At 39.9% G+C, this 27,588-nt stretch overlaps 1 protein-coding gene across 6 annotated transcripts in view; it reads left to right on the forward strand.

Moving 5' to 3' along the window:
- GNB4 (G protein subunit beta 4) overlaps positions 1–27,374 on the forward strand; it is a 78,112-nt gene extending 50,738 nt beyond the window's left edge. For 4 of the 6 annotated variants that reach the window (XM_037407514.1, XM_037407516.1, XM_037407513.1 and 1 more), the window contains 9 exons: positions 11,681–11,777; positions 16,236–16,274; positions 16,963–17,069; positions 18,033–18,096; positions 18,929–19,091; positions 19,287–19,353; positions 19,493–19,694; positions 20,915–21,131; positions 22,325–27,374. In XM_037407514.1, the coding sequence (XP_037263411.1) occupies positions 11,721–11,777; positions 16,236–16,274; positions 16,963–17,069; positions 18,033–18,096; positions 18,929–19,091; positions 19,287–19,353; positions 19,493–19,694; positions 20,915–21,131; positions 22,325–22,431 (1,023 nt within the window). In that variant the 5' untranslated portion in view covers positions 11,681–11,720 and the 3' untranslated portion in view covers positions 22,432–27,374. Of the gene's footprint in view, positions 1–6,054; positions 6,146–11,675; positions 11,778–15,872; positions 15,938–16,235; positions 16,275–16,962; positions 17,070–18,032; positions 18,097–18,928; positions 19,092–19,286; positions 19,354–19,492; positions 19,695–20,914; positions 21,132–22,324 lie in introns of those variants that run through there. The other 2 variants (XM_037407517.1, XM_037407518.1) reach the window with 2 other exon arrangements.
- Positions 27,375–27,588: the final 214 nt, after the last annotated feature.

The following is a 27,588-nucleotide window of genomic DNA, read 5'->3' on the forward strand; positions in this document are numbered from 1 at the left end:
AGTGTGTATCTATTGACTTTGATCAGTTTCGGTGATTTGACTTAATTTTGACAGTGCAATGTAATACTGAAAAATTAATCAGTCTGGTATGTTAGGTTTTGGGTAGACTTCTTCTTTAAAACCTTTCCCCCCACTAAAATTATAAATAGGCTTAAACAAATGTGTTTATCTTGTGTTGAGATGTGAGAATGCAAACTGAAGTCCTTTCCTGCACATGTGCACGTTAGTGATGGGAAGGAAAGGAAGGAGAAGAACTGATGAAGTTTTGTAGCATTTTCAACATAGGTACAATAGGAAGAGTTCAAAAAATGGCACAGCAAAGTTTCCAAGAAGACATGAAGTTCAGATGCCCCGGAATTCAAGAAACTAAAAATGGTGTTAGTACCATTTTCTTTCCAGTGGATCAGTAGGAAGGACAGAGCAGGGATGTTGGGTGTCCCTGACAATCTTTTAGGGGAGAAAAGCAGTGTTCCACAGGGAGGTGTTGCAGTGTTTTATAGGATTTAAAATGCCTCTTTTTAATCTTACTGACACCTGCAGGGCAAGAAACTTCTCCATTGTGGTTGCTCTTTCTAGCAGTTTGGATACAAGGTATCTAAAAAAAAATCCTGTGTGTGGAGAACGAGGTGGCCAAGGAGTAAAACTACTGTTTTGGGGGCTACAGACACAACCTTAATCTTTAAGATACACAACAGAAAGGGGGAAACACCTCTTTTATCTTAAAGCAACCCAAACAAGGGAGCTGGATTTTTATATTTTTTTTGTATGGCAGGATAAAAGTGTAGTACAAGTCCAAAGTAAAAGTGCTATAAATGTGATTTGTAACAATGTTAGCACAGTGTTTCTGTTCCCCAGCCCTTAGGAAAAAGCAGCTACTTGGGAAGGTCAGGTGGCTGGACACAGTAAATCATTAAGGAGTTTTATTTTTTTCCTCTCACCTGTTATAGTTTATGACAAATGCAAATAGGTGGGCATCAAAAGCCAAACATGCACTTTTGAAAGGGATGAAATGAAGAAAATTAACTTTTCCTTGTGTTGCCTCGGAAGCTTGAGCAATTTTCTGTTCTCAGTCTGTACAGAAACCTTTTGGCCCTGAATCGTAGACCTTCCTGGTAACTTTGACAAGATGACAGCTGAAAGACCAACATCCTGAGCAAACAGTTAAATTGCCTGACAGTTTCATTCGTATGGCTAATGTTTGCCTTTTCATTGAGTCAGATACCGTTTTGCTTTGCACTTAGCTTCTGGAAGCAGGAGTTATTAGAATATTTAACGATTTTTACTAATCCTTCAGTTGCAATTGCTAAGAAGAACTCCAAAATGGTAGTTTGTACATCACAAATGTTAAAACTAAGACTCGTGAGAGCAATGGCTGCTCTTCATGAGAGCAATGTCTGCTCTTTGGTGAAGGCTAGAAGCAGAAATGACATACTTAGCTAGGCTGCTGTTGACCCAGCTTACTTTGAGAGATGTAGGAAGTATTTGCAAGAACTGAAGTTTCTGTGGATTGGAAAGATAACCTTCAGCAAAGCTGGTTGTGGAGCCATGGGCTCTCTTGTGGCCACGGTGTCTGGCAAATAAATTCTTGCCTATAACCTTAGGCTTTGTCTCCACAGGGGAATTCTGCTATTAATAAATAATTAAAAAAAAAAAAGACACTTCAGGGAAGTCTGCTGCTAGTGGGCATATTGTACTTCTTTCCTTCAGCATTTTGTTTCTCTTTCATCCTCTTCTGTTGGAAACTTAATCTAGGGTCATTTTTATAATTTCTGACTTTTGGCCACTATACTCTGTATATGTGACCTGCATATCTTTTTGGCATGGGTGGGGCTAGGCTATGAACTCTACAAATATATTTGGTTTTTAATGCATTGTAAAGGCGTGAAAAATAATGAATCACAAATTTAATTTACAACTTCCTTTTAAATAAAGCCAGCTTTATCTAGATAGGGTTTTTTATAAGAAATGTTTTTATCTTGCCTGAAAGTATTTTGCTAGATATAATCAGTATGTTAAAAATGCTCCTACTATAAAGACAGTCTTTATGTTGAGAACCCTGTGAGTGTGAAGATAGAAGCACAGTGATACATAGTGCTTTAACGTAACATCTTCCTTAAATACTCAGTGTGGTTTCTTTTTTGCCAAATGACTGTTTGAAAACAGGCAATGCTGCAGGAGAAACATCACAAGCAATTCAAAAGAGTATGGATCAGATATATCAATCTTACCACAAGTGGTACCTGAAGATGTTACACAGCCTATGTAGTCTTAATCCCATACTTGCATTAGTAGGGGTGAAAAACAGTACTTAAGAGTTTTCGCTTTTCAGTATGGAATTTCTAATCATTCAGTGGCTCTCTGTAAAATGAGGGTTTTGATATTTTGTTTTTATTTTTAAAAGCCTGTGATAATATACATCTCAAAAAATATTAGAAAAAGTTAGATGGACACTAGTCTGGAAGAGGACTTAATTTTTGTATCTTAGAATGACAAATAATTGACCAGAAATATCTTGTGAACCAAAAGCAAAATTAAAATCAGACCTGAGGGCAATAGTTTTATCTGATCTTTGGATCATCAGTATAAAAAAGCAAATATTTATATTCCCTTGTTTTCTTATGAAAGAGTACAGCTGTGTGCTAAATGTTACAGCTGCATAATTATGTGAACTGCATAATGCCTCCCTGTAACTTTGGTACCAAGGGAGTATGTGTGTGGTGCTGAATGGTGAGGAGGAGGGAAGGGTGCTGAAGAGTATGTATAGATCAAAAGCATTTTTTTTTCCCCTCAAGCTGGTGATACATTTGAAAAGATGCAATGTATATGTGTAACTGGTACTGCTGGGCTTTCTGCTCCTGAAGTGCGTAAGAATGCTCCACTTTCAAAAACTGTCAGCCAGAAATTATTTCAGCCAAGTGAATAGTCATCTTAGTTGAACTGAGGCACTTTTCCTGTAGACAGTATTAGTTTCTTTTAATGCCTGTCTCCTCCGCTGACTTTAAACATAACATTTGCTGTATACTTAGTGTCTTTTATGAATACTGTGCAGTCTGCATGCTTGCAGAAACAAGAGGCTGCTTAAGTAATCTTTTGTGCCTGTAGGTGCCAGACCAGATTTTATATGTATAACGCTGCTTGACCCTACCAGGTGTGGGGGTGCTATGCTACGTCAGTAAATAGCAACGTACTAGCCCCTTAAAGAAAAAATCCAAAATTAAACTATTAAGAGATGGATTTAAATGTAAGTGGTCTTTCAAGATTACTTTGAATTGTCACTCTAAAGTATGCTCGTAATAGCAAAACTTGTTAGAATAGCTTCTGGGTATGGCTGGGTATTTGAAGGGGCAAAGAAAGTAGTGCATCAGCTCACCCAGTGTGTGCGTGCGTGCGTCCGTCCACCTGTCTGTCCCCAAGGAAGAAATCGAACTGGAACCATCTCTCTCTGTCTCGTTACTTAGGGTTATATCTTTTTGCTTCATGAAGATCTTTCTTGCCGCCTCTTTTACATTTTGAATTGCAAAACCAGTAATAATTTGTTCAGTGATGGAGTGTCCTGTGGTCAATGAACCAAGTTTTCACTGGAGAATCCTTATTATAGTCACTAAAGACAACATAATTTGAATTTCACATCAAGTTCTGTTTTCAGGGAGTGTGATAAAAATAAATCTGTGCTTATGTACCAAAACACTTTGACCTGAAAATGAGCATAACGAATATAGGATGCCAGAATGTTATTTTTGGGAAAAATCACTCTTTTGGACTGTGAAATATTCATGACTTTTAAAAATTCCTTCCTTCCTGTGCTTTTTTCAGCCTTGTGCTTAACACTGAATTTCTTGGGTTTTTTCTGGAATTGAGTGTGTGTGGGCAAAGAAGAGTAGGGGCTTTCTGCATGTGTTTTATGAAGGTGCTTTGGCTTAGACTTTAAGTTGGGTTTTAGAAATAAACTCTCGTATCTCTGAGCTTAAGATGCTGGTCTAGTGAACTGTCAACTTAGAGTGTAAAGAAGAGGTGAAGTCTAAAGTAATACTTTTACTAGTAAGCTTGGTAAGCATTATTTCATTCTAATATCTAAACTGTGATTTCCCTTGTCTATTTTGTGACTGCTGTTAACAAGGTCTGTATTTGCTGGTCTGTTTGTCTTCCGTGGAAATCATAATCGAAGCAGTCATCAAACGCAGAGACGTGTTGTGATCTGTTCAGAGCGATTGCCGGGCGGGTGTGCTCGCATGTCCGCAAGCTGTGCATGCGCGGTGTCGGCAGCACTGGTGGATCGGCACCGACTTCTCACCCAGCAGCGCTGCTGCAAGGCGCGCTCCGTCTGCCGCTTCCTCTGCTCTCCTCTGTTAGTGAAAAACACTAAAAGTTGATACGATGCTGAAGTCTGAAGGCGAACATGTATTTATATTTGTCTGACTCAAATTACCTGTGTTAATAACTCCCAAGTGGTTATTGCGGTAAAGACAAACATTTTTATGTGTTGGGCCTTATTTCAAAGTTCTGTTAACATCACAAGCTAAGCAGCTGTTTGTGTATAAAATGGCATGTATTTCTATATGATGTCTAGGGGTGCAAGGTGTTCTGGCAGAGGAAGGAAGGAGCAATATTGTTGGCTTGAAACTGCTTCTGCCACAGGGTGGGTGGGGTGGTATCGTGATGTAACTGCATGGGGCACGTTGGCACACGAAGAGGCAAGGCTGCTTTCATATCCCACCGATCTGCTGTTTGCTTGTGGGTCACTTTTCTGACCTTTCCTTTCCAGCCCTACATGCAATTTGGAGCACATGCATTCTTCGGTTCCTTAAAATTGGGATGGCATCTGGTATAGAAATGGGTGTTTCAAGTAAGTTCTGCTAATGCCCTTCCTCTTGAGAGGCGTTGGTTGATTATTTCCTGTTTTTGTACCAAAGCTATAATGGAGACATATCACTTTAAAACATTTCCAAAATGTGCAGAAGTGCAACAATAGCGCTGACCTCAGCCAGCGAGGTCACACCCAGGCTGCTTCCTGTTTTCTTCTTGGGGAGACCGGCCCCAATGTGGGAGAGCTCTCCGTACCTGCACCGGGGGGTCGCAAATCACAGCGATGAGCAGTTCTGCCTTAGAAAATGAAAATGTAAAAATCTTAAGGAAGAGGTGCCGTTAGGATTACCGAGCTTGTTTTCTGATTTTAAAAATTAACTGTTACTCTCTTGCTTTACTGTAATGCCTTAAGATGTTCTGCAACTAACACCGCCCTCAAAAATACACATTAAAGATACAGAAGGGAAGGAGATGCACTGAAGAGGTTTGAGAGGTTAGAGAGAAAGAGCAAGGTACACAATGGCACAATTACAGCCCTTATATGCTGTTATTTCAACTTATGCCTCTCTCTGCTTGGATTTAAGTATTAGTTGACCAATATAAAAGCTCCTTGCTTTGTTGTCTTTGTTTACTGATGCTACAAATCAGAACAAAGAATTCTTGGGAGAATGACTAGCTGGTAAGGTCTCTTTGAGAAGCAGAGGAGAAACAACATAGGGCCAAGGTACAGTAAAAAAAGGCATTAAATGTTTTAGCTTTCCTCAGCAGAGAGCTGAGTGTGTGTGATGTCCTCAAACAGCTCTACCGTAGTAAATACATTACATAAAATTCCAGCTATAATACTTTTTGTATATGAAGGTATGTAACTACAGTATAGCATTAATTGTTTTAAATGGCTGTTGTGCAGGCAGAGATTTTGCTTTATGTAAGGCTTCGTCCGCTGTGTCAAAGTGTTTTTGAACTGTTCTTGAATATGTTGAATCCATTCACTTCAGGCTGTTAGAAACAAAACCTCTCTGGTTTTCTTCCCTATTCATGGCTTTGGGGAGCTATAAATGAGAGGACAAAGCTGCCGAAGTCTTGATTAGTGTCACTAAATAAGGAAACGTTTTATCAAAATCTTTTTTGGCACATCCTCAGTATATAAAGTGTTAGTCTGTGTATGCTGCTGGAGCTCAGCTTCAGGGCCAGAACCCCATCGTCCAGTGCTGTTGAGGCAGCAGAGCCTGCGTATGCTCTCAGCAGTTGCGGGTGACTTTGCACAAGTGCCTTTAGCATATAAAGGTTTTGTGGACTGAAGCCTGAATGTGTGTGAGTTACCAGTACAGCTCCCTTGAAACAGGTCTGGAGTTTATTTTGGTGTCTTTTTCCTATAATTAGTAAAGAACTGCATTTAGCATTCCTTATGTTTAGCCACCTGTGTGATCACTAGTAGGGATGATCACACAAAAGCTATGTGAAACCTCCTCTCACTTTCTGCTGCTGTGTGTTGATCACTTGTGAGATCTTACTGCATTAGTTGAAAAACTGGGTTGATAAGTATAGGTAAACACTTATTTCAGTTCTGAATAACTGATTTTTTGATACAAAGTGAAATTCCTGCTTAAATAATTCTTTATTCAGTAGATCTTAAGAATTCAGTCAGACAGACTGTTCTTTCTGCAGTCCCTTTAATCTTTGTATTTGGCACAAAAATAGCAATGCTTTGTTGTGGGGAGGGACATATTTACATTTGGGTAATACTCTAGTTTCTTTTTCTTTTTTTTTTTTTTTCCCTTCCTGTCTATATTTTACATGGGAATAAGCTAAACTTGCCAGTGCCCTTTTTTGTTGGTTTTTTTTTTGTTTAAAGAAACCAAATTACTTAGCATCTTAAGTTTGTAAACTGTAATCTTCTCTGAGACAGAAATAGCTCTGCTTTCCAGAACTAAAGGTTCCTATCGCTACATGCCTGACTATTCTGCTTTGAGTAATCTGCAAATATCAGCCTATTTCCTGGCTTTCCAGAGCTGCATCGGCGCTCGGCCCCTGCAGCAGCCTTCTGCTCAGTGCCGTGGGGTCAGCAGGTCCCTGCCTGATGAACTCCCTGTGTCCCAGCTTGTGTAGGCGCTGTGTCCTGCCCTGCCACTGGCCGGGGTGTCACAGAGGTCCCGGGCTTGGTGAATCTTCTTACAGTGTGTCCTCGAGTGTGTTTGGAGTGAATTTTTGCAGGGAAGAGGGTGTTTTTTCAGCCACAATGTTTGAGTGCACAGGTTGCAGGGAAAGTACTTTGGAGACAAGAACCTGTGGTAATTTGTCACTGCCTGCCCATATAATGAAGAATTAAACCCTTAGCAAGTGATACTGCTACTGAATCAGGATTAGTGTAAGGGGTAATTTATCTGTGGAGCACTCAAGTCTGCCAGTGGCTTTCTTGACACTAGATATGCTGTGGAATCTGACTTAGTTAATTATTTTGCCTCAGGAGGCACTTTATTTTGGTATCAGTAAATTCACTTGTACAAGTCCACTGAGGAAAAATTGCGCTGAGGTACAGTTCAGCCTGCAAATTACATCGCTTTTATGAGGGCAAAGATGCACCACTTGGCTACACAATAGTTACTGCTCACAATGAGTGCCTGTATTGTTGCTTCTGATGGGAAGCATCTCGTGTCCTTGACCCTGTTTCCTAATTGCTTGGGTGTCCTGTGGTGGTACACCCCCGGGCTACCAATGGTATTAAAAAGTTCTTCTCCTTCCTGTTGCTCATCCCCTCAAGGCCCCTTTGCTGTAGCAGATGATATTCATCTAAGTACATCATGCACATCATGAATTGCCTTTGAAGATGCATCTGGCATCTTCATCAGGGTTTCTACCTGTGAATGCTGAAAAGCAGATACCACTGGTATTCTGCATCTAAGGTAACTCAGGATATTTATTCTCTGACTAAATGTTTATTAAAAATATTAATAAGGCAGGGAGGTAGACACTATGTTAACCCCGGTCTCCTGAGATGGCAGGAGGAATCCTGACTCTGCCCATAGAAGTGCAAGAGCTGATGGCTTTACTGTGTGCATGGCTGACTAGAATACAGCTGGACTCCTGGGGAACTTCATGTTTAGAATTAAGAATTTTCCAGGCTGTGGAGCAGTGCTCCTTCCTGGCTGTAGTATTCTGATCTTCCTGGAGGGGAGAATGAGCCGGCCTGTGTCTGTTGTAACCTGGTACAGGTTGGAGTTGAATCCACTGAGATTCTCAGTAATTTGCTGTATGAGGGGGAAAATTGCAATGCAGAGAGCACCTCTGTTCTTTGTGATCCCTGTCAGCCCTGCAAAAGTAGTCCCAGCATTTAATCTGATAAAACCCAAGTTTCTTATCTGATGACTGGTAGCACTGGGAAGTAGTACACTTTGAGGGTGTAGTGACGACCTGCTTCTCCACACTGGGGACCGGTTTATAGGATGCAGCCTCTGCTTTGGCATTGTTGCCAGCCATCTCAGTTCTGTGTTCTTGCTTGCTTCACTGGTCAACTCACTGATAAATTTAAAAACACCACCACAGCAAGTGAATCTAGCCTGGATAATGGTCTGTACCTGTAACTACCTCTTTACTGTGGCTTCCTCTGTTTTCCTCTCTTTAACCGTGTCAGTGTAGCATGAGAAGCATTAAAACAGAGGTGCATCTGCATGTGCAATTCCAAGCACATGCTTATCTCCATTGTTGTCATGAGTTTGTCATCAGTAAAGTGTTCACACAGTAGTTTGACAGGAGTTCAGAGATGCTGTGTGAAGAGTTAGCATGAATCTGGAAAGGCATCCATGAGAGCTTCCTCCTTACCCACTCAATTTCTGTAATTTCCTGTGGGCACCTCAAAATAGCCCTTAAAAATTTTTGAACATCTCAAGTGGAAGCATTTTGCTCACAGTTCTGCTAAATACTTTATGGTGGATGATCATTCAAACGCACGAGTAGTTGTATTGGGAGCTGCAGCCAGCCAGTACAACAGAGCGTGTTGGATACACTTCAATTTTATAGTTAAAGTGTGCACTTAGTTTGTTTACTGTAGTATCCCAGCGTTTATATGTAGCTTAAGAATTTCTCAGAGTTTGCTGTTCAGCAGCTGTGTACTGGAAAAGAACTTTAATGCTTAAAGCTAGAATAACGCAGTTCTAAACTGAATCTAGTTTTTGTGAAAATGTGTGCTGGCTTGGAGGCCATCATATTCATTGAGGTATAGCTTGACTTTGAACCACTGATACGTTTCTGCTAAGCAGTAATGCTAACGACCTCACAAATTTGGAACATACTGATGTTGCTAGGACTTCTCAACTACAAAAAAAAGTAAATTACTACTTTGAAAAAAGTATGAAAGAACATTGTCCTTTAATTCATTTAGGAATTGATTTTTAAGCTGCAGGCGGGTGGGTGAGAAGGCTTCGTAAGCTGCATTTTGTCCATGTAGGAACTTGCACAGGTGTAACATGATTTAAAGCTGTTCAGCTGCTGGTACAGGGTGATATAGAAATGGCATTGGTGATGAACAGTACTGATAAGAATGACATTAAAGTCATTAACACAGACTTTATGGTTGAGATGCAGGGTAGCCATTGCTGGTCTTTGAGTGCCAGTGCAATGCCACAGCTAATTTTCTAATATGCTCACAGTTTTACCTATCAATAAAAAAATGCCCTAACTTCAGCTACTTGTGACCAGCTGTACGTGCTTCCAGTTGAATAGTAATGTCACATTCTTTATGATCAATTATTTTGTGTGTTGAAGTTGGTGTTTACAGAGCAGTGAAGTGTGTGGCACATCACAGGACAGAAGCTGACTTCCCTTCTCAGAAAATTAGAGATGCATCAACTTCTCTGTTAGGAATCTTTATCTTCTGTTAAAAATAGCACACAAGACTACTGACAGATTGGCAGGCATCACGGCTGGCTTGATTTAGACCTTTGAGTGTGTTGTTTTGGCTGTGTTACCTTTGTGTAGGTTCTAGAACAAAAAAAGGAAAAAACATGCTGAGAAGGATAATTTGATAACGTTGGAACCAAAAATGAGCTATATTTCATAGAGGTATGGTATTCCAATTAAATGTATTAAGATTGTAACTAAACTTGATAGACTGTAAAGGCATGTGATTAGTGTGAATGCTAAAGTGATATTTTTAATGCTCAATTTTAATGCTTGGGTTTTTTTTAAATCAGGCATTAGTGTTGATGACTTCTATTTTATGTCTGCTGTGCATTAAGCAATGGTCTGGGCTTCTGAAATAGGAAGATGAGAGTAAATCAAGTGGTCTCCTAGAGTATTCACATATTATGATGTCTTTGTAGTTGAATAGAGCGTAGGTTTAAGGAAGGGAAAAGTGTGAACTTCACACTTTGCTTATGTATAACTGAAAATAATAGTTACGCCTTCTGTGTCACCATTGTGCTCTTACTGATTAGGGTGTGTTTGGATTTGGAGATGATCCGGTTCGCATGTGCTGGAGTTCATTCTGAAATAGATTTTGCAGTGATACCTGTGGGAAGCATGGAGGTTCAGGTTGAAAGGAAGAGTAAATAGATTATTGAGTAGTGAGAAGTTTCGTAGCTCTTAAACACTTGTGTAAGCTGTTAGTCCAAGGATGGTTGTCTTATTAATAAGTTACTTTGAACCAAAACTTTTTCGCTCTGCATCTATGAAGTACTGTGTTTTATAGATGGAAAAAAGCTTTCCAAAGTCTGTCTTTTAGAACACATCACTACTGAACTACAAAGAACCAGTAGCTAGACCAAATCAAGGGGTTTCCCTGGAGGTCTAGGTCTTCCTCCCTCAGTTTTCATTTTGTGAGTAGTAGTCTGACTTTTTTCTTCTATTAACTAGAAGTGTTTTGGGCTTCTTGGATCATGTAGTGGGACCACCACTACCCACCATTCTGGTGTGCTTTTTCTATCATGAAAAAAATACAAACAAGTGCCTGGCTTGTTTGTGAGCAAGCTACTAGCTTATTTTACTTTTGCTGCAGGGATATTGAAGTTTATGTCTATGTGAATAGACTTAAGAGGTCTCTGTAGGGGTGTTTGGCTGCACTGCTGTACTGAGGTTAAAGAGGAAAATTGATCTGAGGAAGCTGTTCAACACACTGAAAAAATCAGATGCAAAATCTGAATGGAAAAAAAAATGCTAACCTGAAAGTGTGGTGTTGCATGCGGTCTGACTGTTTATTGATCTCTTTATTGAGGTTGCCTTGAATCCTCATTCAGATGAGAACCACCTTGGGCTGCCGTGTGCTGTACCAGCGTGAGGATATTTGCAGGGATGGTTTGGTCTTTACTGTCCCTTCTCACTGTGTGGGTGCTTTTGAAATGAAAACACCGTCTTGTCTTGCCCAAGGAAAATATGGAAAAAAAATGTGGAGGGCCTGCTGTTTCAGCTGCAGTCTAGTATTCAAAATTGTCAGTCTTTAATTAAAACAAAACCTGCCTTGGATGCCATGTGCGGAGGTGCTTGTATCATAGCGCCGCCGCGGCGGAAGGGGAATGCTGCGGGCGGCCGCTGCAGTCTTTGCTCTCTGTTGCCACCTGGGGGTGAAGACGGACCGAGGTTTCTGGCTGGGTGAGAGGAGTGGTGCTACAAATGCATTCAGGAACAGTTTTTTAAAGTACAGTGGGTGGTTCTGTTAACAGTTGCTTCTATATTCAAAACAGGCTTCATCTAACTCTGCTTTTCATGGTAATTCAGGAACTGGAATAACTTAGGTCTTGCTAAATTTATTAGTGTGCTAAAAGGACTATCTCTTTGGAAGCCTTTCTGGAGGCAGACTAATTATGTATAGGTTCAAGGGGGGGTGTTTTGTTTTTTAACAAAAGAGAAAGTGGTACTGAAACTTACTTTTTTTCTCTCTTATTGGCAGGTTTTCTTTACCAGTGGAGCGTGAGAAATAGAGACTGAAGATGAGTGAGCTGGAACAGTTACGGCAGGAGGCAGAGCAGCTGCGAAATCAAATCAGAGTAAGAATTGCTAATAGCTTATTTTTCATGATTTAGTTCCTCCTTTAAAGGAGTAAAGCGTAGAGATCACATCTATTACTTGCTGCACTTTAAATTGTGCAGAGCTTGAAATATTTTAGGAATATTTATTTAAAAATCAGAAAAGCAAGCCATTGGTATAATGAAATGCATTTCTTGAACAAAACATTTCCTATTGAAGTTTGCTGTGATGTTAGTAGGAGTGTATGTGTGTCAGCACATTTTTTTAATTTTGGATTAAAAAAAAAAGGGGGGGGAGCAGCAAACTTCTAGAACCTAGGCAGGACAAACTGGGGTTAAGGGTATTAGAAAAGATTGTTTCTGGGCTAAAAGAGACCTCTGTGCTGCTGCTCTTGATAAGCATGCAGCTCAAAGCATGGAGCGTGAGAGAAAAACCTTCCAGGGGTGGATGACATTTCTACAAGCCCTATTTCTTTGCTTCCTGTTGAATTCTTTTTTTTTTTTTTTTTTTTTTTTTTTTCAAAAATGGGGATCCCCCATATGTGCTGATTTTTTTGTTGATTGAAATTACTCATCCAAGATAAGCCAAGTGTGAGCTGTCATGCCCAAAGCCAGTTTTCCAGGAACCTATTGCAACATGTGTGTATATTTCAGTGATGCAGTTTTCAGTAGAGAGAAAAGTACAAAGCATAATAATGATCTTCAAAGTCTTGTTTATTCTTCATCAAAATTTCCTTTTCCTAAACATGAAGCATTCATAAATCTGATTTATCTGGGAGTGCCTTATTTGCAAACTTCCCTATCGGCTAAAACTACAGGCTTCTTTAGAATGTGTTGCATGCACACTGACTTTTTTAGTGTGGCATCTGCTGGCAGCAGTTGTTTTGTGGTGTTCTGCTGCTTAGTGCAGTGGATGTTAGGCTGCTGATCAGTATCAGCCATGTGGTAAACACACTTCATGTGTTAGTAATTGTGTTGGGGGCAAATGTTGATTTCACGGCTGCTCATTCAGTGTCATCCAAGAAGAGCTCTCTGTCCTGTCATTGTCACTTAATACACTAATGAAACGCAAGGGGAGGATCGGTCAGTGTTGTGGCACTGAGTATCCCTTCTGGCAGCTCTGTAGAGGTATGCAAATAAATTTTAGTTTAAAATGCTTTTTCTTACATTTAAGCTTTATTATGGCATTGCACAAATAAAAGGTATACATCATTTTACAGTTCTTCCTCTGCCTGATGTGTAAATACTTCCTCTTTACATTACATTGGGGTGAGCCAGTTAGTCTTAATTCAGTCTTAGTAATGAATCCATCTGGTTTTATGCAAAATTGTGTTGTGTGAAGAAAGAGATACTAGGCAAATGAGAGAGCTAGGCTGTGTTGCAGGAGTGTTTGCTTTTTTAATTTTGGAGCATAAAAATCTGATTGTATAAGGCCCTTTGTAGAGGAACTCCATTTTGTGTCTTTAGGTCAATTTTACATTTCCCTTGTAACACTTACCACCCAAAATTTTAAGTAGAACTATACAGAGGTAGCTGAGTAACCGTGAGTAACCATGGCTATTGCTATTGGAGTCTTTCGGGTACAGTGTTGGATACCTTAAGCCTAATTTTAACTTCAGATTAATATGTAATTAAAAATACTTAATATTCAAGTTAAGTATTTTTCACTTATATACCCGATTACTTAATATTCAAGACACTTTCTGACCAAATAATTCAGTTTCATGTTTGTATAGGTGACTACTTATTTTTCTTAGAAAGAAACTATGCAATTATTTAATAAGTAGGTGTTTTGTTTGAGATAGTAAGAGGGATAGATACAGAATCTAAAACAAAAAACCAAAAAAAGGGTATTTTTAAAAAAGTGTGTGGGATATCTAGTGGATTGATAATTTCCAGGAATTATTTTTCATGCAGTCCTAAAAAGAGGTGAGGTCACTAACAGACAGCATTTGATGTTATATGTATATAGCAAGCATTTTGCTGTCTTAGTTGTAAACAACTCTTGGATTTTGCCAGATATTTTCTCTTATCAATATATTAATGAAAAATCAGCTGTGTGGTTATAAGCCAGGTCCAGATAAGATTGTACTTAGCAGCTTCCTAAAGCAGAGTAGACTGTGATGCACAGCTGTCAGTTTCCCAATAGACTTTGTAGTCTGCAACATTTTATAAATGTTTAATGAATTTTTATTTTTTTTCAATATCCAGGTGATGTGAGAGTACCTTTGCCTCCCCATGCAGTTACTACAGCTGTAGCTCTATTCTGTACACAGATAGACTATGCTGGAGAGATAAAGTAAGACTGCGTGTATTTTCAATGCAGGAAGTTTGAAACATCAGTGAACAATGAACTGTTTGATCGCAGGATGGTTTTATGGTTAAAGTTGATTCCCAGTTCTGTCTATAATAAAGCTCCTATGTGATGCATGTCCACACTTTGAGAATTTAAATTCAGGATATGATTTTTGGAAGTGTTGCATACTTGGCACAGTGTGACTTGAAATTGAATGATGTTTTGAACAAATAAAGACTATATTCTAAAAAATATATACAGTTTTGAGGAGAAAAAATTACATCTTAAGTGTGCGTGCTAGGAAATTGTGGGGGCTGCAAATCGATGAAGCAGATTTTTCTCACAAATTCTGCATTGTCTACTGCATGAACTGAAAAAAAATTACAATTGCATAGAGGAGCTTTTTTATGTTATGACACTAATGATTCTGTTACGATAATGCATACATAGAAATGACAGTTAAAATGTGAGAAATAAAATAGCCTGTTGAAAATTTGCTTTTCCTGCAACTTTGCCAATTGTATGGCAAGTATTAGACAGCCTCAAGTATAGGCATTGGTAATAGCTCTTCCTTTAAGAAAAATTGCTTTGTTTCATTTAGACTGCATTCAGAATTTGTTTTATGTTTAACATCTTCAAGTATTTCAGCTAAACTAAACATCTAAAGTTGTTTAAAATCCAGTGTATTTCTTCCTGTGGATGAAAGAAGTCCTGAGTACTAGGGGATTTGCTGCTCTGGTATTTTAAATCGCTCCTGATTCCAGACGTCAACATTTTATAAATATTTCTACAGTTCAGACATTTTAAAAATAAGTTGTGATGACTTAATCCACTCTTAGGCTTGCTTTCTGGGAGGAAAGCTATAAAGGGTGGTCAAAATAAACAGACACTGGAAAAGGGTTACAGTTGCAAAATCAAGTAACTGTCAAGCAAGAGCTTGAAAAATTTTAAGATCCTAGTCTGAATGTGTTGATGCAGTTCCAAAACGTGTGAGTAAATGTTTCCGTTCCTCCCCTCAAAGAAAGCATTGCCATTAGTACACAGATTGAATGCTTTCTTGGGATACACACACACAAATTAGCGGTGAAGGCAGCCACCCGTTGTTTGTGGGATGCCTGCTGCATTGGTTACAGAAGTTGGAAGGTATTTGGAAAAATTGCAGGGGGTTAGAGAGGGTCTTGTGGCTGGATCCTTCAGTACTGCCATTGATAGTTTTATCTCTAACTTGCGCTATAGAGTTCCCGTATGATTTTAAGCCAATTATTTTAAACCGTGCTTCTCAGAAGTTGTTGCTGACTGTGAGCCTGATTTTGTGTTTTGAAAATGGGAGCCTGAGTTGCAGGAGTGCAGAGCAGTTGCAGTTGTAACTAAAACCAGGTTTTGCAAAATTGGAGTGTTGCAAAGTGGGCTCAGTGGTGGTGACCTGTGTCAGGTGTCCAGTCTGTTACTCCGATAATACAAACAAAAGTCAAGTCTGTCTTCTAGATGGGGTTGAATAATGTGCAGAAAGTAAGTCATATGTCTGTAGTGTCTCAATGACAAAAAGACAGAGTGTCTGTATGGACACCTGAGCACCATCCATTCTATGAAATGAATGAGGGTGTTAGCTGACTGGCTTTTTTCCCCTTCATTTTGTATGAAGTGCATCAGCAGTTTCAGTAAGCCTGCAGTCTGTCCTGCTCTCCAGGTCCTGCCTGTTAATTTTCAGCCTGCCTCTCATCGTTAGCATTGTCACGCCTGCGATGGCAAGGGGGGTAGTGCAGGAGCCTCGTGTAGCGCAGAGCTTGCTAATCATGTATAACATGTGGTTGCTTTTTCAGGTGGATCAGTTCTTCCCTTGGTGCTCAGCACACCCTGAGCAAGCGCATCCACACCAGGGAAGAGGGTAGGCGCTGGGACTTAAGGGTGGCTCCAAGTGCCTTTGAATCACCTGTTCTGTAGAAAGGGAGGCTCAAAGGTTGCTGGGGCACGGTCCTTCTTAAGTCCCTCTTCTTCCACTACCCCTAGCTTGTGTGCCAGTGCTTTAGATTCCTTGGACAATAAAACATATTAGGGTGGCAGAAGGCCTATTGGCGTGTAAGTTGTTGGATTGTGGCTTTTTGAGTGTGCCCTGTAGACACATTCTCGCAGGTGATGCTCGTTGTTGCCTTTTAGATTTAAATTGTTCCGTTCTTTTGTTTCAGGATGCAAGGAAAGCGTGTAGTGACACAACTCTTGCTCAGGTATGTTCTTGATTCTGTGTACAGACTGTTAACTTGCTATATAAAAAAAATAAAATTCCCTGCAATTTATGAATGTAACACGTTTATTTAGTAACTGAAAGAAACCTTTGGAAATGTGTTGTGTATTTATGCAGCTATTTAAAACAAAACAGAACCACCTCACCAAAAAAACAAATAAAGCAGCAAAAAACCCTAAGCAGTCAAAAAAGCCCCCACCGTCTTAATGGGTCCTGCTTCCAGTTTACCTTTTAAATAGTGTGTTTAGTGTATTTGGAAAGATTTAAATGTCTTTTAGGTGTATTTTGGAAACAGAAGTATTTTGCATTTAAAGTTCTGCCATGCTTTAAAAAGTAATGGAGCAGTAAATACTGGAGCACTTTCTTCAATTGGTTTTAATTGATAACTGTACAGATAATCTGAAATAGCCTCAGTATTACATAGTAGTACTTAAAAAAAAGCTTTCTGAAGTTTCAGGTATAGCCATTGTGAAGTGTATCTGTCTTTTGTAAAATCTGTTTTCCTCAGTGTTGTATGGACCTAATCCTGGTTTGTACGCTAGTATCCTTTTTGTTTTTTTAAAATGTTGCTTGCCAAGATAGATTATTTTCTATCAAAGTTCAAATATATTGTTATCTTTATATTAAAAATAGTTCTCAGTATCTCAGGGGTTTGTTTTATTTATTTTTAGATCACGACAAGTCTGGACTCAGTGGGTCGGATTCAAATGCGAACAAGGCGTACGCTTAGAGGTCACTTAGCCAAAATCTACGCTATGCACTGGGGATCGGACTCAAGGTTTGTACAAGTGACTCTTAAACCTGCAGTTTAAGGGTTAGAAATCGGATTGTCAAATTCAAATTAGTATCAGGTTTTGGGAGCCGTATGGTATGGTGTTGGTGCCCTTGCAAGGAGATCATAGACCACAGCTGATGGTTTTTTTTGTCTTTAGTTACAGTTTGCCTTTTTAAAACCAGTGAGGATTGCATAGTGGTCCTACAGAAGCCTTGATTAGACAGGAGAGGGACTTTGCTTGTTCTGGCCACAGACATTTTGCCTTTTCCTTCTTTTAGTTGTGACTGAATTCTTGGAGTCAGTTTAAGCAGAGGAGGTTATGTGGTGGGGCGTATTTTTGGAATGCTGGAGAACGTATTTTTCAAGATGTTGAGTAATTATGTAACTTCTGTGGTAAGAGATTTAAAAAATTTATGGACAAGTTTTGTTTTATTGAAGAAAGATCCTTCTGTACATAGTGGAAAAAGTTACTTGGCTTCTATGAGGGAGTTTTGTTATGCTGCCTTTGGAGTGACCGATGGTCAGGTGTTAACAGTGCCTCATGGTCTGTTCTCTGTCATGTAGTCCAGAAAGAAATACATCTAAAGTCTGTTCTCAAAATAAATCTTATTTTCCCCTAAATTTCTTGTTTATTTTTATGTAGCTATGTAGTTAAAATATTAGTATATGAAAAATAAAAGCAGCTGTGGAGAGAGTTCATAGAACATTGTTTTGGAAAGTTGTTAGGTTTTGTCCATTGTTAATAATGAGTCCCTGTGGACACGTGATTCTTCAGTCAGGTAATATGTAGATCTTTGCAGATTTTTCCCAATAAATGCTTCTACCCCCCAGAAAAACCCAACCAGAGGGTAGTAAAGGAATTAAGAAATTTCTGAATCACTTGGTAACCATGTATGATGTATGTCTATATTGAGATAATGTTTTTGTTTTACATGTTAATATATTTTATTTTGTGTTTCTATTTAGGCTACTAGTCAGTGCTTCTCAAGATGGAAAATTAATTATTTGGGATAGTTATACAACAAATAAGGTAGAGTTATTTATAATCCATATCAATAATTCATGCATAATTTGTATGTGTGAGGGGACTTCTATTTTTTTCCTATGGTTGCAAGGCAAAAATGGAAAGAAGCAGTCTTTTCTAATTCAGATGTCATTTTATTTTTCCTTTCACGACTGGCTGATGACTACTAGTGGCATGTTGTAGGCTGTGTCTCAGAAGCAATAGTTCTAGGTAATACGTAACATCTGCACTCTTAATTTGCTAGTGCAGTTGCTTTTAGCTGTTGCTCTCTGCCTGTGTGGTGGTGTTTCTAAAACGAATTGAGTTTTGTATTGTAGAAATACATAACCTCAGAATTTACAAGAGTGCTTTGCTTTTGAGGGCAGAGAAGGAGGAGGAGGAAAAAAAAAAGGCAAAAAAAGAAAAAGCTGTTAAATGAGAAAAGCTTAGGTAAAGCGTGGAGTGGTCATCTGTTTCTGTAAATGTCCAGTCTCCGTGGGTGCAACCATCCCATTTTATAACCTGTAGTTCAGAGATACAGAATTGGACAAAGAAATCTAAGCAGAATAAGGAAATGCTGGAAATGTTTTAAGTTTAGAATAGCTTTGCTGTTAGATAACGTACTGAAGTTCCGTATATCTATCCTGGAAACTACTGGCATTTTTCATCCTGGTATGTATGTATGTATAAATATGAAATTAGTTGTAATATGTTATAAAATCAGACTACTGAAAATTACAGTACCACCGTCTGCTTGGTGTGTTCAATCTGCTCTAATTCATTAACTGGTAAGAATGACCCCAGTGAAAACTGGAAGCTGACATGTGACATAGCATTCATGAGCTTTGTCTTTCTGAAGATGCATGCCATTCCTTTGAGATCCTCCTGGGTGATGACTTGCGCGTACGCACCGTCTGGAAACTACGTTGCTTGTGGTGGATTGGACAACATCTGTTCCATATACAACTTAAAAACCAGAGAGGGCAATGTCAGAGTGAGCCGGGAGCTGCCAGGGCACACAGGTCAGCCATATTCTTGCTTCAGCTTTGGTTTTCTGTCGCATCAAATGAAACAGTGTCACGTTGAGGTGTGTTGTGACCTGTGACATAGTGTTGTTGGTTACAGACTAGCTGTGGGGGAGCTTTAATCGTTGCTTTTGGATTTTAAACCTCAGTTATTACTCCAGGGTCTGAAACGAACATAACTTTTATTTTTAGGATACTTGTCCTGTTGTCGCTTTCTAGATGACAACCAAATTGTCACTAGCTCAGGAGACACCACCTGGTGAGTTTTTGAACTCTGTTGGCCTTTTCCCCCCCAACTCTTCTTCCCTCCCCCTCCCCCCCTGCCTTAATTTGTATGTAAAACTTAAACTCTTGGAATGACCACGTACATGGTGTTAACGTTGTTGCTTTATCTGCAGCGCTCTGTGGGATATTGAAACTGGTCAACAGACCACCACATTCACTGGGCATACTGGCGATGTGATGAGTCTCTCTCTAAGTCCAGATATGAGGACTTTTGTTTCGGGTGCCTGTGATGCCTCCTCGAAGCTTTGGGATATTCGGGATGGAATGTGCAGGCAGTCGTTCACAGGGCATGTGTCAGATATTAATGCAGTTTGTGTAAGTGATCATTTGTATTTCCACATGGGAAGAAAGGGGGAGGATGAATGCTATAGTTGCGTGAATTCAGCTTATAGTCTGCTGGCTTACCTTGATTTAAAATCAATTAACTTTGTTAGGGTTGAGACGTTAAATTGTATGTAATGAAGAAGGTTGTCTAATAACTTACGATCTAGTTTATAACTGAGTTATTACTACTGTCATCTGTGATGCATTGAACTGTTCTTGGAATAGTTTCAGCTGGTTTTGTTCAATAACAGACCCTACTTTTTTTAGGAAACAAAGAATGGAGGAGGGAAATGTTTTGCAGTGTGGCAACGAGTTAAAAACTGAAAATTGTAGATAAATGAGAGATACTGAGGGGGAGCAAAACAGCCAAGCATCTTCATCTTAAAGCTTTTTGTTGAATGAAAGTGTACTTGATATTTTTTTGTCGAAAAGAGCAAAATATTCTGGAAGGCAATTTTAAAATCGGCGCTTATGTTGAATATTCATCCCTGGAATAATTTTGTAATATTTATAAACTGGACTATATTTCCTCTCTGTCATAGTAACACTATGTTCTGATCTTCAAGATACCAGTTCTGATAAATAGGGAATGAAATCTTAAGTCTAAGCTGCATCTGTTTTTGATAAACATGAAAAATTATTAAGGCTGAGAAAATACCAAAAGCATGACCAGTAGAAAAATGCGGTTCCTATACTTAGACCTGAGTCCTGACATGTCTTGAGCCCTTTTCAGCCCCATCTCAGTCAATACGGCTGTTGTAAGAATGACTGATCTGGAGTAGGTTTTTTGGAAATTGAATTGCTTGCTTTCTTCTATCTTGACTGAGCCAATGTGACCGACCAGCTCGGGATGGAACACTGTGTGCCACTTCAGCCAGGTCTTCCTGGCCCACAGCCAGGATGCACGTACTGCATTTTGCTTCATTTGTAGGAGTTAGTTGCATCCTCTTTAACTCCTGTTACTCCACATGCAGGGAACTGTCTGGGTAAAATTGCAGACATTCAGGTGTTACTACTCCTCTAGAAGTGTTCCATTGCATAACTGTGTATCTGCATTTTTTTACCATGCAGAATTTTTTTTTTTTTTAAATACATCATTCTGCCTTTACCTGGTCACCCTGGCAAAATTATCCTGTGATGATTTTTGAAATACTGTGTGAACATCATATTTTTCTAGTGTCAAACTCCTGTCTCTTAATTAAAACTTTCAGTTTTTCCCTAATGGACATGCATTTGCCACTGGATCTGATGATGCCACTTGCCGCCTCTTTGACCTACGTGCAGATCAGGAATTAATGATGTATTCACACGACAATATCATCTGCGGGATCACTTCTGTAGCCTTCTCAAAAAGCGGTCGCCTCTTGCTAGCAGGTTACGATGACTTCAACTGCAATGTGTGGGATACTCTGAAAGGGGAGAGGGCAGGTCAGTATGCGTTTCTATTTCCTTAGCAGCAGGTAGATATTCAAAATCTATGGAAAATGCACGGCCAGTTCATTGCCGGTGCTGTTGCTGATGTTAAGGAATCTCCATGCTTCCTTTTAACAGTTTTCTTTTGGAATGGCATCCTTATATTTTATTGCGTTTGGTTATACATCCCAGTTGTGTTGTGTGGAGTAAACGCTCCAGTCAGTGGAATAAATACTCCTCCTCTTGGGTATCAGCCATGATATATCTGTGGGCTGGAAGACACCAGCTCTTGAGGCTAAGGAAGGGCCTCCAATATCATGTTATGTCTACAGAAAATCTATTTCACTGACATGAATGGAATTAAGTAATATAAAATTACACATTTGCATTGACTTTTGCACCCATCAGTAAGTGATTTGGGTAGCACTAAGTTAGGGGGCCATAATTTCCTGGGGAAGTGGACACTTTCAGTCCTGGAGTTAGTCGCTTCTAGGACAGACAGCATGTTCATAGCTCGGCTACATCTTTCTCCCTCCAGACAGTAATTTAAATGACGGGGCCTGGTTCAGTTCTGAACCTTGATTCTGCTGCTCAGACTGAAAAGATAATCCTTTTCCTTAAGGGACATGGACAGGCTGAGGTTTAACAGACCTGGATGTGGTGCCTTGGGAGAGCAGTCAGGTGCAAGGATGGCTAGAAGGAAAGCAAAAATGGAGCAGGAAGAGGCAGGGCACGGTGCTGCTTTTCTAGTAGTCTGACACTATAGATGGGGAATTCCTAATCCTTACAGTTTGTGAAACATGGGAGACTTGAGGTAGGTCCTGTATCCAGGCCATTGTCAGAAGACATCGTGTTTGATTTTGGAAGTGCTTGATGGCTGAAATTGTGCACAGCATTGCTGAAAACGGGAAAACCAGTAGGGAGCCTGATTAGGGCTGAGGAGGTCTTTGGGACAGAAAGAAGTCGTAAGGGCAGAGAGAAAGCTGGAAGCCATATTGCGTGTACATATTTTTTAAAACCTCATGGTTGAGTTCCTTGGTAAGGCCGTTGTGTTGTGTATAGTTCCTGAGGGTAAAGACAAGCAGGGTGATTAGAGCTCACGTTACGTCTCTTTTAGCAAATGTGACCAAGTACCTGGGAGAGGAGAGTAACAGCTGAGGTCCCTGCCATCCTCTGAATATTCACTGTCATTGCTTCTTCTTTTCCAGGTGTCCTTGCTGGCCATGACAACCGTGTCAGCTGTTTAGGTGTTACTGATGACGGCATGGCTGTAGCTACAGGGTCTTGGGACAGTTTTCTCAGAATCTGGAATTAACTGGGAGCCAAACATGTACATTCTCCATTTGAGATCTGGAGAGATCAATGCTGCAGCCTATAGCTGTGAAATAACATTTCTACCTTGTATTTGCAGGTGAAGTTTTTCTATTCACTGATTATTACACAAAAAGGCTTTCTGTAAACTAGAAAAAAAATCAAGTGAAGAAATAGGGGAGGGGGGAAGAAATCACTGACTTTTTAAAAGGGGCCAGCACACATAATCATGGTGACCGACAAACTAAGAGCCAGTCTTTTTGTTTTTGGTGGTTTGGTTAGATTGTCCTTGAAGGGTTTTTGCTTGTGCTCAGTCTGCTAATCCTGTACTTTTTTTTTTTTCTTTTTTTGTACATAACAGAATATACACATTATAGCAGCCAATCATGTAACATTTGTCTGTATGTAAAGAAGTATGTTTGCATTTTTTAAGGAATACATTTATAGCTTTGCTTTTAACCTGAGATGTCACTTCTGAGTTTTGTAGTGGATGAACTAGATTGCCGTTTTAAATGTCTTTGTGAATTTACTGTAGATAAAGTGAAGCCAATGGTATGTATGTGTTTTTATAATGGAAGGCATTTGAATTTTTTTTTAAAGGCCCTGGAGACTCCCAGTTAATACCTGTCGCCTTATTCACTCACTCCTTGACCTGCTTGCCTATTTTTAATCATGGGGGTTCTTCCTTCAAGCCAGTGGTTCCTGGTTCATCCATTGGCAGTCATGGCCTCCAAACATCAAGGAGTTAACGCCAGGCAGACTTGCAACAACAGCAAAAATAATGAAAAAAAAAAAAAAAAAAAAAAGAAAGAAAGAAAAGAAATAAAATCCATATCCAGTTCCAGAAGTATTAGCTTGCTTACTGCAGCTTTTTGCATCAGTCACTCCGCGCAGTCCTTGGCCACGGCCGCCAAGTGACCTGCGTTGCTGTCGGTAAGTGGCCGAGTGCTTCTCCTTTGTCAGCTCAGCTCTGAGTGAGGTAGTTTTGGCCCGTCACAAACTCCAGCTGATTTGCACTAACACAACGATTTGGCTGATGCTCAGTGCGCAGGGCGCGGTGTAGTCGCAAAGCTTGCTCAATTACCACAGTCGACTGAGACGTTCAGGAGGACTTTGCTTAAATTCTTCAAGAAGATTTCAGTGTGCAGTTAATCGCCTGTAATCCCCCTCCAAATTAGGGGGTTGCCAAAGCATACCACAACCAAAAGCGCTTGTTGTCAGTTATGTGCAGTGTGAATTATAAAAGGAATTGTGTAACTTACAATGAACCAAATAACCTTAACTTACCTGTGTGACCCTTTCTAGTATAAACTTAGTGACTTGCTTGTTCTCCTGTGGTCACAGAGGTCTGTACCATGGTGGCTTATTAGATGCTAATTGTTCTGCAGCTCTGACAATGTAAATAGCCATTTCCTCTCCTGTTTCTGATTTTATTCTGATTTTGATGTCAGTTGCTTATAAACAATAGGTTCTGATCAAGTACAGTTGAGTGCAGATATAGGAGAATCAAGGGACTGATGCCAATTTGGAACCACCTGGGAAGGTGGCTTAACTTTTTGGTGCCTGGCAGCGTGCCCGCGCTTGCAATGGATGTGCTCTTGGGAATCTGAATGTCTGTGGCGTTCTTGGAAAGGGGAATTAAGTCTATTGGCTTCTCTTAAGTGACTTATTTTAAAGATAACGCGAATTTTAAATCACCGGGTTGGAAGACAATGTTACTCTGCCCTCATCTGAAGTTATGGGGAGTCTGGGTGTCTCTGGGTCAGGTAGTAAATAAAAAGTGCCCAGTATCTTGTAATATACCAAAACAGATTGGTGGCTGAGGTGACTACTTGTCAAGTTTCTGACATTTGTAATCCTAAATTTCAGTACTTCCAGACTGTGCCTGTAAACTTGCCATGTCTATAATGGTGAAGGTGCCAATAAATGTGCTAGTCAATCGCGGTAAATTTGCTTTTAAAAAAAGAAAAAGGTGCATGTTGTGCTGGAGAAGTATACTTTTACTAACAGCAGACTCTGGTGTAGGACCAAAATCACCCTGTATTGTATGTCACAGGAATTCCTCTGCATTTTGCTTTACGATCTGTCTGCACTAACAGAACTATTACGGAATTCCTGTTAACTCTCTTTTAAGTGAGCAGCTCTTTGGGATCTTGCAGACTTGGTTTATTTTTTAGTGGTGCACTTGATTATTTTTTTTAACTCACAGCTGCCTTGAGTGAGTCATTCTGGAAATTTGTTACTAAGGAATTTTAAGAAAATATTCTTTTTCTAAAAAATTGTTTTCCATAGAAGCGTGTTTTTGCACCAGTTTCCTAGTCAACACCTTTGCGAAGACAGGTGCCATTTTTACATTCTGGTATAAAAACTAGTTTCTACTTGCGAAACTCCAAAAACAATTTTACAAATGTATATAACTTTTCTTAAAAGTTCAGGTAGACTGTAATCATGGTAATGGCGCTCATGCAGGTATTACTGCAAATAATGTCACTGTCATTGTCTGATGGGCAACTGTCTGTTGGATTCAGCTGCTTTTAAAATATTAAGGAATGCCAACTACTTGCTAACGAGGTTTCCAAAAGCATCATACAAATACCTGCGGGTTTTGGTGTTCAGTTAACCAGTGTTCGTAGTGCTGCAGGTCCTAAGCGGGCTCCTTCTGCGTCCGTGCTCGAGGAAACCTGGAAGAAGCCCGAGCACAGCTGGGGGAACAGTGTCTGGTGCTTCTTTGGAACTTGTGCGGAGCTTGTGGTAGATCCTGCCAAGGTGACGTTTGCTGTTTAATTACTGTCCTGGATAGTTTAGGTAATTTTTTATATTTTTTTTTTTTTGAAGCCTACAGCTGTAATGTAACATGTTGTGATTACATGAGGCCGAATAACGAACTTGCAGGGGCTGCTGTATTTCCTTTTTTAAGGGGCCGTCAGTGACCTTTCAAGATTGATGCCCTTACTAAACTGGGCGAGGTTTTAATGGCAAAAGCTGAAGCTCCTCCTTATACGAGGAAGGTAATAAAATGATCCTTTGTAGGTTTTTACTTAAAAAGGTTTTATTCCCAGCTTTTAATGTCAAAGAAAATGGTACGTGCCTATGATTTCACGTAGGCTCAAGCGTGCAGCTGGTGCGATTTCTAACCGCGCACCGTGACAGCAAACTCGCTCGCTGAACAGGTTTTGCAGCACCGTGGGTCCATCTTAACCCGTCTTTAAAAGTTTGTTGCCAAACTACATCATTATCTGAATGTCAGGTAACTTGTGTGATTACAGAAATGGAGTAACCAAGACCATCGTGCCAGAACGGTGGCAAGGGAACTCTTTCCCAGCCTCTCTCTTCTAAAAAGATCGGTTATGGCTCGGAAAGTGGAACTGTGTGCTTTGGTAACAAGATTTATTTTATTCAGGTACAGTTTTTTAGTCAGCATTTTCTAATGTTGATTTTACTTTGCACTGGAACATTCTAATCAGGCAAGTGCCCACCCTCGCTCGTTCCCCTGTAGACTCGGACATCCGTTTATTGGTAGAGATGCTGGGTGAGATTCTGGAAACCACAAAAAGCTTCTACATGGCATCGCGCTGACGTATACTCGCTTGCTCCGGTAACGTGGGCCTATTTCCATCTGTCTCCAGACCTTTTTTCTTCCAAACGTCGCTATCCTCTGCCTTGCTAAACTGCAGCCCCGTCGCAGTATCTGGCAGAACTGATAGTTCAATGCGTTGACACCACCACGTATCACTCGGAACGGAACGCGGATCAAATAGGCTTTTCCCCCTGCCTAAGGAGAGGGCCTGGCCTTGGCAAAGCTGAACTGATGTAACAGCTGGTCCCAGTGTGCTTACTGTAATGCATGGGTTGGAAATAGTTAACTCTTTAACTCAGTTAGTGTAACCGCTTGTCCCACAATGAAGTTCACATTTACTTTAAGGTGGAATGAAAACATTGTGAAACATTCCAAGAGTGCTTAGTCTTTCCTCTTTGAGGACACTGTCACCTCCACTAGGTTTAGTGCTGTGCTTTAAGATGTTGGTGAGAGTATTGGCTAATTCAACTAGTTGGTATAAATGGTTGTGTAGCAGAATGACTGATTTTTGAGATAGCGTTTCCTGTAAAAGTAATTAAGCATGGGTTGATGGTGCACTTTGTACACAGTAACCTGGCATGCATGCTGGTACAACTACTTCCTACACTTCAGAGGCACCACAAGCCTTTTTATCCAATTGCTGGTTATGTAAAATACATGCAGAATGTTAATGCAGTGTTGTTATGGTAAATGTGTGAACAGTGTTACTAATTGATATAACTGATAACAGATTACATGTGCCTGACATTCTTATACCACACAGTATGTTTAGGTTTTAACTAATATGGACTTCGGTGGAATAGTCTTAGATATTTCAAGCCTTTGTTTTACTTACACAATGGTGCTCTATTTGTGTTTTTCTCCTTTTTTTTTTTTTTTTTTAAATAAAAGCATCTGAACACTTGTAGTACATATTACATCCAAAGGAGTCCAAAACAAAATGCTTCTAAACTTGCTTGATTTTCATTTGCCTTGAGTTCCCAGCATTTCTCATCAGCTAGGTTTTTTGGGGGTTTGGTTTTGGGGTTGTTTTTTTTTCTTGTTGCTGACTACTTTGGAAAACTTCAGTAATGTTACCAATTATGAAGTGATTCTGCACTGCCTTTGGATTGTGTATGTATTCAGAAACAGTCTTAAAGCTTTTATTTAAGCTATTAAAAAAACCAGGGACTTGTGCCATTTGTTCTTTAACAGTGCTGTTGTAAAAAGACTTCCCTGTGAAAAAAAAAATCACTTGCTATGAACTCTGTTTATAGCTTTTTTTTTTTTTTTCCACGATGGATCTTTTTCTTTGTATTTGTACAGTGGCTCAGTGAAAGATGTTGCCATGAGTTGATATTGTAACCAATAAACAAGTGCTTTTAACCAGACTGTGTCACTGGTGGCTGTTGTGTTGGAGCCCCCCCGCAGCTGCGACACTGGGTTCTTGCTTCTGGTTACAGGGACACGGTGGCCCAAAAGTTGTGTGTGCATGTTAAACAGCCAACCGTTCTGCACGTAAACTTGCCCTTATGAACAAATAATTACGGTGATTTCCCCCCCGCAGCAGTATTGTGGTACAGAGGCATGTTAACATGACAGCCA

Source organism: Falco rusticolus, chromosome 13, assembly GCF_015220075.1.
Source record: "Falco rusticolus isolate bFalRus1 chromosome 13, bFalRus1.pri, whole genome shotgun sequence".
Lineage (NCBI taxonomy): Eukaryota > Metazoa > Chordata > Aves > Falconiformes > Falconidae > Falco > Falco rusticolus.